The sequence below is a fragment of the Hydra vulgaris genome, chromosome 04, assembly GCF_038396675.1.
Source record: "Hydra vulgaris chromosome 04, alternate assembly HydraT2T_AEP".
Lineage (NCBI taxonomy): Eukaryota > Metazoa > Cnidaria > Hydrozoa > Anthoathecata > Hydridae > Hydra > Hydra vulgaris.
The window spans coordinates 30,520,481-30,530,000 of NC_088923.1; the positions used below are offsets into that span (position 1 = coordinate 30,520,481).

The window sequence follows — 9,520 nt, forward strand, 5'->3', positions numbered from 1 at the left end:
CAACTGCACATGTCATTTTTGACAGAGAAAATATTATACCATTTTTTGTATAGGCTTTGCATACTTTAATGGTTACCACGATGGAGATAATTTAAAAGAAACTTTGCTAAAAACCTTTTACAGCCTTAAGGTGAATGATATAATATAAGTGTAATATCAGATAATACCAGTAACACGACTGTGTAAAATATTTGAAAATATTGTTTTAATATTAGGTTAAAATTTAGTTTAAGAAGGTAAAAAAAGACAGTTCACCTAAATTTTTTTTGCTAAATATTACCCAAGTGCAGAAATATTATTACATCTTTGAATCACTTCTCTCCATTCAACTTGATGATTTATTAGATGTCAGATACAACAATGTGTTGATTTATCAGAAGCAAGTCAGATACAACAATGTGTTGAAAACATTATCTTCATTTGAGTCAAGATGTGAAAACTCATGGCAGAATAAATGCTTTAACTGCACTCCTACATTAAAGATATCTTTGATTCAAAGCAACAATACTTTTGAGAAAAAATATGCTTGATGAAGATGAAAATGTGTGATTGAAAGAAACAGTAAATGCATTAGTAACCTTTAATGAAGTGTTTTACTATCTGCTGATATCTATGCAACATGTTTTTAAATTATTTCAAGTATAAAGTACCTTGAGAAGCAAAAAAATAAGAAAGTAAAAATAAGAAAAAAAACCCCTTTAATTGTGCTATTATTAATAACATTAGCTTTTTTGTAAACTTACAAAGATTTGTATGAACTAAAGAAAAATTCATATTTATTGAGTGCCATTTTTTTGGATCAAAATTATGTTCATTGAAAATTTATTAAAATACATATTATTTGTAAAATGTCATTTATTCAATTCTTTAAAAAATATAATTTTTTTGTTTTCAATTTTAATTTTTTTTAAAGACATAAAGGAATTTTTATTTGGCTTTAGACTTGCAAAATTCAAATTGAAAAGGTAACAAAAAATTTAAAATTTTTTTTGAACTCCAATTGAAAAGATAACCAATAAAAAAAATTAACTTATCATTTGATGATGAAAAAATTGAAAAGATAACCAATAAAAAAAATTAACTTATCATTTGATGATGAAAAATATGATTTTGGAAGTGTTAGTTAAACAAATTTAAATCTAGATTCAAAAAAAGAAATCAGAGAATATTTAAAGTTGTCAGTGTATATACAAAATATTTTAGAGTTTTAGAATCAATATGTTTTCAATACTTTCAACATTTTATGGCTGTTAAAAGTGAATCAAGTTCCTTTTTTTTTCTGACTTTGTAAGTTAAGCAAAACAAGATAAAGCTATGTATATTTTTTGTACAGGATAAATGTTTTCAAATGGTAATATTTTTGTATAAAAATTTGGAATTTTAAAATTTATTTCAAAATTAGTGCAATTTATTTAGTTCAATACTGCTGGATTTTATTGTAACTATTTTTTTTTATTTTACTTTGTTTTTTTGAAAGCCTTTATTAGCATTTTAACATTTTTTTAGCAATCTTAAATTTTTGCATGTTTTTGGTTTTTTCATCATAAAAACAGCAAGTTCTTATAAAGCAAGATATTCATATTTATACTGTGAATAAAAAAACAAAACAAAAACCACACACATAATTTTAATCAAGCAGGCTACTTCTTTTTTATCATTATTACTACTTTCACAACTGTTGTTATGCCAACTTGAGAGAGCTCAATTCTATAACCTCTATGAGCATGTGGAAAGAAGCAACTTAAGTGCAGTATTTCCAGACATGTGGTTAGTTTAAAATAAATTCAATTCTTTTAAAAAGTGCTTTACCACAACACCACAAAACCAAAACACCACAACACCACTACTGCAGCAATTAAACTTATTAAACTGCATAAACCTTTTTTTATTTTTGAAGAAGGGTGATGCAGCACTACACAGCAGTATTTTGCAGAAGAAAAAACTATTACTAACTTTTTTAAAAATTTTATTTTAAAGGAAAAGAAAATAATCTCTAAAAAATGTTTCACATTGAAGCCAAAAATAAAAACTATAGCAAACTAAAATCATGTTGAAACTAGTAAAGTTTAAGTTGTTTTTATTAATTGATGAATTGAACATTAGCATAGTAGTTAACTTTAGTAAACGGGTGACAGAAAAAGTATCAAAAAATGAACTTCAAAATATATTAAAAAGGCCTAATGTCGCAAAAAAAAAAGAATAGTGTTACAAATGAATTTAATGAATAGTGTTGAAAACAAAAAAAAAGGAATAGTGTTGCAAATAGTAAAAACGGAATAGTGTTGCAAATAGTTATTTTCAGCAATTGCTTACTTGTTTTGCTTATCTTTATAGCATACGGTTTTTACAGAAAAAAACAAAGAACAATGAAAGAAAAGATTGCTACCAAACTCCAAACCCTCAGTCGATGTAGTTATAGATAGTTAGTGTATGTACTGAAGCCCCCAGCAGCAGGCTATTTCAGTATGACATCAAATATGTTATTTAAACACACAATTATAGTTATTATTTTTTTATTTTTGTTAATATTTATTAAAATCCTTTAGGACATTATTTATTATTTTTCGACACTATTTATTAAATTCATTTGCAACACTGTTCCCTTTTTTTTTGTTTTTGACACTATTCATTAAATTCATTTGTGACACTATTCCCTTTTTTTTGCTTTTGACACTATGTATTTAGCCCTTTTGCAATATTATTCCTTATTCGACAATCAAAAATGCAACAATTTGCGACACTATTTCTTTTTTACACTTTTGACAATCAAATTTGCAACAATAAAAATTTGAGACAATCAAAATTTTGCGACACTATTTCGCCTAGTAAACATTAGCATAGTAGTTAACTTTAACAAATACTATAGTAACTATAGTAAACACTCTAACTAACATTTTTATTTTATTTTTAAATCAGAAATTTTACTATCGGCAACAAAATCATTTACCTGCTTTGGCATTTGCCCAAAGTTATTGATAAAACCAATTGTAGCTTTCCTCTCTAAAGGATCTTCAATTTCATCAATATCAACTGATTTTTCATAAAAAAGATGATGAAAGACATTATCAGCTTGAACTGCAGCTGAACCTGTCTGCTTAAAACCAAAAACTAAATCAATCCATTCATGCAAGTGACTGCTAACATAATCGCACTCTAAAGCCTAAAGAACATTTAAAAATTAAAAATTTATAGAATGTTGAATTTTTAGTTAAATGTGCTTAGCTGAATGTTTTGCAGAATGAGTGATTGAATTTATAACATGTCTAGTTGAGTTTTTAGCTGAATAGGCAGTTCAATTATTAGCTGAATGAATGGTTCAATTTTTAGATGTATTGTAGCCCATTATATTTTAAATACAAACAAAGGTACCTCTCTATTGACTCTGATAAACTCGATTGCATCACCTTTTGCCCATGGTGGTAGTATAACATGATTAAGTACTTCGCCACTTTGTTTTGTACCTAAAAAAGATTTTTATATCAAGATAAAATATTTCTGATTATTATTGATCTGTTATTTTTGATGTTCTTTTAAAACAACAATAATAAAAAAATGATAAAAACAGTATAGTGTCAGTTAAGTTGACAGTTAAGCTAAAAAGTTGAGTCTAAGGTATTTTATTCAATTCAATTCAAGATTATATATATATGAAGTGCAGTTGATTCTCAATAACTTAAACCTCCAAAGGACCAAGGAAAATGGTTCAACTTAACCAAGGCTTCTTAAATAGGCCGCGACAGCTTATTTTCCATAAATTAGTGAAGGCCAACTTTTTTACAAAGAAGTTAGTTTTAACAAGGATTTTAATTGTTTGATTTAAACTATTATAGTTAAACTCATAAAATGCCTAACAAATGTTGCATTTATGGTTGCTCCTTAAATTACAAATCAAATATAAAAGATAATGTTCATGTCACAATGTATAGATTTTCCTTTGAATCAGAGGATCGCAAGTTATGGATTAAAAAACTTCGAAACATAAACTTTGTGTTTATAGATTATAAGCAAATTTGTGCTCAGCACTGGCCTAAAGATGATGAATTAAAAAAAGTCAAAGGTGGTAGTTTTGTTCCAATGCATCCTTCATAAACCTTTAAAGGTATACCTGTGTCTTGTACTCCAATAGTGTCTAGAAAACAAGATGTCACTGGGTTAATGTGCTTTGAAAGATTTAGTTTACCTAATGAGTTTAAAAATTTTTTAAAAATGGACATTATTTAGTTTAATTCAATTGTAAAAAATGTGAAATCAATGATAAATAACTGTGAAGAAAAATTATTTTGTTGAAAAAGAAAAAAAAAAAAAATCTTTAATATCATATGAACATTGTCGACCAGTACCAAAGTTTTCAATATATATAACTTTAAAAGATTCTGGAGATGAATACTTTACTGGATATAGTCAACTTTCTGTCTTTTTTAAACAAGGGAATTATTAAATATAATTCTCAACTGGAGAATGCAGTTAGTTATCAATAATGAAACAGATTTTAGGCGAGCAAGTTATATTAGGCATCAAGTAGGTTTATTAAACAAAACAAACATTTTACCACATTTTCTTTAGAAGACATTTCAGATGGATTGTATCTTTATTCAAAATCTTGATCAGTATATTTTGATCTTGTAGAGAAGTTTGTTTTGCTAATTGTATGAGAGTTACAATGAATGACAAAGTAAACAAACTTAAAGATACTGAATATTTAAAAACGATATTTAAGGGGCTTCAGGAATTTCAAAAATAATACTTTATCTTGGCTGATGAGGTGTATTTGAAACCTGGACTACAGTACTCTGGTGGTAGTGATGTACCGATGAAAAAGGCTGATTGTGACTAAAAATAGGGTTTAATGTATGTATATAAAGGTAATTTTTTTTTTTATTGTTATTTACCTCCTCAAGGCCGAGAAGGCCACTACAGATGAGGAGGCTACTTAATAGTGGTTATAACCCTCTCTTAACTCTATAACTCCGAAACACAAACCTTGAGGAACAAGGCCGCTGCGCGAAGAAACAAGTTGAGTGCGGTACTACCAGGGACATGGTGGGGATCGAACTCGGAACCCCTCGCTTATGAAGCGAGCGCTTTACCACTACACCACTACCGTATATATTAATATTATGTATGTAATTTGTATTTATAAGTTGCACAAAGGCTAAACCACTATTGGTGCATAGGTACAATTTATATATGCAAATCACATGCCTAATATTAATATATTACCTTCATATACATACATTAAACCTTATTATTAGCCACAATAGGCCTTTTTCATTGGTACATCACTATCTAGTGGTAGTGATGTACAGATGGCAAAGGCTGATTGTGGCTAGTAATAGGTTTTAATATATTTATATAAGGGTATTATAATAATATTAAGGATGTAAAATATATATAAAATATGTACCTATACATCAGCAGTGACTCAACCAACTAGCATATGTTATTGGTAACCAGCAACCAATTAACCGGCTTAATTATTGGCCGATTAATCGATTGATAGCATCAATAGGTTAATTGGCATTGGCTTATGCATTGGCATTGGCTAATAAGCAAAACCAAACTGGTGCATAGGTGCATCATATATATGCATATTGCATAGCTAATATTATTATATTAACTTTATATACATAGATTAAACCCTATCATTAGCCTCAATCGGCCTTTACCATCGGTACATCATTATCTGGTGGTGAATTATTTTTAATTAATCAACTGGAAAGCCAAGATTTTTTTTTAAGTATTTTTTAAACTATTGTTTAAAAAGCTTAAAAAATTGTAGAACTCTCAATTAGTATATTACTGATATATAGTATTATGCATATTGGCTTGGTTTAATTTTTTCATTTTTTGTGAGACAGTCGTGGAATTGCTCAATAGTAAATTTTAATTGCTTTTTTAAAGTGTTAAAAAAATTTGCTGCATTTTGGCAAACATCTTTTTAAAGAATTATTGTAAAAAACACTCTAAAGAAATTTTGAAAAGAAACGTTTAATAAAACAAGCAAATCTTTCAACTTCAAAATAAAATACATTGAGCCAAAATAATTTAAAAAAAAAAAAAATATATTTGTTTATTTTTAAACAAATATATTATTTTTTTAAATATATTTGTGTTAATCAGCTAAAATAAACATATAGTGAGATTTAGTCAGTTAACTCATTTAACTTGTTTCTAATCATAAAAAAAAATTCCAACAGTATTTGCTCTCTAAATTTTTATCAAAATATTTTGTCTTAACATACTTCTTTATTTGTTTCTGAAGTTTGTTTACAAAAGCAAAGATAAAAAATAATTTTAACCGTAAAAAAGTCAGCTTTCACCAATGTTATGGAAAATGAGTTGTTATGGCCTGATTAAGAAGGCCTTGAATTTAACGAATGTTCAACTAAATTGAATTCCCCTAAAGTTGAACTTTGGCTGATATAAGATAATAGTTCAAGTTAAGGTGATTTTCCTTTATTCAACGCTAAAGTGTAAACATTAAATATACATTATTATACAAATAAAAATGTAAAAAATGTTCCAGCAAAAGTAGCAATGTGATGTATTTACACTGTAAACTTAAAAAATAACATTGAAAAAAGTTTTTTGATTGGTAATAAAATTGCGTCTAAAAGCTAGCAATATAAATATACAACTACTATGTAAATGATTGCAACAATTATGTAATAGATTTGTAAAACCAATTTATCAATTAATTATATTTATTAGTTATACACTTTTTTTTTTTTATTGATTTTATCTTTAGCTGAATTTCATCTTAAATTATTTATTATACTATCTCCCTGATAAACTCACTCCCAATAAAGCAATCATTAAATCAGGAATTATCACTATTTAAGAATGAAAGTTCTAAGAAATTAAGTTACCATAAAAGTAAAACAATGAAAGAGTAAGAAAGTAAATGCTATAAAGAAAAAGTCCTAAAGACAACAAATATTAGAAAAAAACATATATAATAACTTATATATATATTTTAAAGTAATACACTATTTATATGAAATAATACACTAATATGTATATATATGTGTGTGTGTATATATATATATATACATATATATATATATATATATATATATATATATATATATATATATATATATATATATATATATATATATATATATATATATATATATATATATATATATATATATATACATATATAAAGTAATATATATATTAAACTTAATATAATTAGTATAGTCAGTCTTTAGTTTATTTTATTTGTTAATTTTATTTTTAATTGTTAAAGTTTTGGTCTATAAAAAATAGTAGATACACAGGTAGGTATGCTGTTTGAATATGGTTAGGTATCTTTATTGATCTTTATTGATATTTAATGTTATTGTTTTTTATTTTATTAGCTTTTAGTTTTTGTTAGTATTTAAACACACACAAATATATATATATATATATATATATATATATATATATATATATATATATATATATATATATATATATATATATATATATATATATATATACAGTAGTGGCCAAAATATATATATATATACAAAATATATATATATATATACATATATATATATACAGTAGTGGCCAAAAAATTAAGGCACATCATAAAAAATAACTCAAAATTTGCAGTGTAAATTTTTATTGAATAAACACAATAGAAAATGTAAAACAAATGAAAAAAAAAATAGATAAAAATTATCAAATATTGTTAATATTCAATAAAATAATAGTTATAGCACCAAATTATAACAATAGTACAGTTTAAATGACTTGAATGTTATAATTCAATACTTTGTCGGATGTCCCTTATTAACAAGCACAGCTTGTTTTCTTCTTGGGATTCCATGTACTAATGTTTTACAAAATTCTCGAGTGATTTCATTAGTCCACACTTTAACTTTTTAACTTTTTTAACTTTTAACTTTAACTTTTTGAAGATGTCCTTCAGATTTTGGCTGATGTGCTGCAACTTTCTGCTTCATTATATTCCAGCAGTTCTCGATAACATTAAGATCGGGTGAACTTAATTCAATTTTATCATCAGTAAACCACTTCTTAACTGTTTTAGCTGTATGACAAGGTGCTGAATCTTGCTGGAAAATGCTGGTTTTAGTATTTCCATGTGCAGTTTCACTTCATCTTTCAATACACTTAGATACTTTTGTGCATTGACTTTTTCACCTTTTTTAAAGATGTGCGACCCGCATCGGTCTTGCGCTGTGATTGCTCCCCATACCATGACTAAAGGAGGATGTTTTACTGTTTTTATGGTATAATTTGGATTCAGGCGTCCTCCCACAGGTCTTCTAACATAATTATAGCCCATGCTTCTAATCTGTTGAAACGTACTTTCGTCTGTAAACATTACGAGTTCCCACCATTCTGGTGTCTTGTCTTTTAAACTCTTACAAAATTTAATCCTAGCTTGAAATTGAGATGGAATTAATAAAGGTTTTTTAGCTGGTCTTCTTGCAACTAGACCAAAGTCATAGCACAACCTTCTTCTAATTGTTCTCGAACTAATAGTAAGTTCTCTTTCAATAGCAAGTTGTGATAACCTTGCAGATGTTGTGTTGGGCTCACTATTAACAACATTCTTTAAAAAACGGTCTTCTCATGATGTACTCACACATTTTCTACCATAATTTTTGCGATTTGAATAGTCTTGAACACACGTAAAGCATTTTGCACGGCACATCTTGATATTTTTAATTGCTTTGCTATACTACTTTGAGAATAGCCCTCCGAAAATAGTGGATTTATTTTACCTTTAACAAAGTTATTAATATCACGCTTTTTACCCATTATATCACAACTATGGCAACCTGACGGTGTAAAATAAATCAAAATATCTTCAAAAATCAAAATATAATAAAAAATTATTTGTATCCAAGGTAATAATGCCATAAATAAACAATAAGTTAAAAAAGTTTAAAAAACGTAACCTGCTATTTTTTGGCCACTACTGTATATGATTTGAGTGTAGACATCGTGTATAAGCGTGTATGTTATATTAATAAGAAAACATCAAACAATACGAATTCTCTTAATACAAATAATAATTTATTTTGAGTATTTAAAATTTTCACTGGGTTATTGAAACCAGCATCATCAGCTCGTAAAATATTACAAAATTTTTTAAATGTTAAAAAACAGTTTAGTAAAAGAATTTTTTTAACTGATGTCAGCAGTTGAATGACTTCTTTTTTTGTTACGCAAGAATATAAAAAATGGAGTCGAAAATTTAGTTTTGACAAATTGCCCATTACCAAGATTTATTCCGCCATTCGATGGGAAACATTGGTGCCTCTGTATTTCGAGTGCTTCTCGTATTTAAGGTCGAATTTTTTTATTTCAACTTTAACAGTTTTAGTTTTCTCCCAATTTATTTTTTCAGAGCAAAACTTGCTATGTGTTGCAATTGCTGACTGATAATGTTTGCCATCATTTAAACTTTTTTGGTGTTGTTAAATTCTTGTTCTAATTTGTAATTTTGTTTCTCCTACATATTTTTTTGAGCAATTGCATTCAACTAAATATG

General features: G+C 26.7%; 1 protein-coding gene across 1 annotated transcript in view; it reads right to left on the minus strand.

The window, feature by feature from the left end:
- Positions 1 to 9,520, minus strand: part of LOC100207412 (WD repeat and FYVE domain-containing protein 3) — a 226,494-nt gene that overhangs the window by 44,400 nt on the left and 172,574 nt on the right. The window contains exons 45-46 of the mRNA XM_065796046.1: positions 3,370 to 3,461; positions 2,948 to 3,160 (exon numbers count right to left, since the gene is read on the minus strand). Coding sequence (XP_065652118.1) covers positions 2,948 to 3,160; positions 3,370 to 3,461 — 305 coding nt within the window. The remainder of the gene's footprint in view (positions 1 to 2,947; positions 3,161 to 3,369; positions 3,462 to 9,520) is intronic.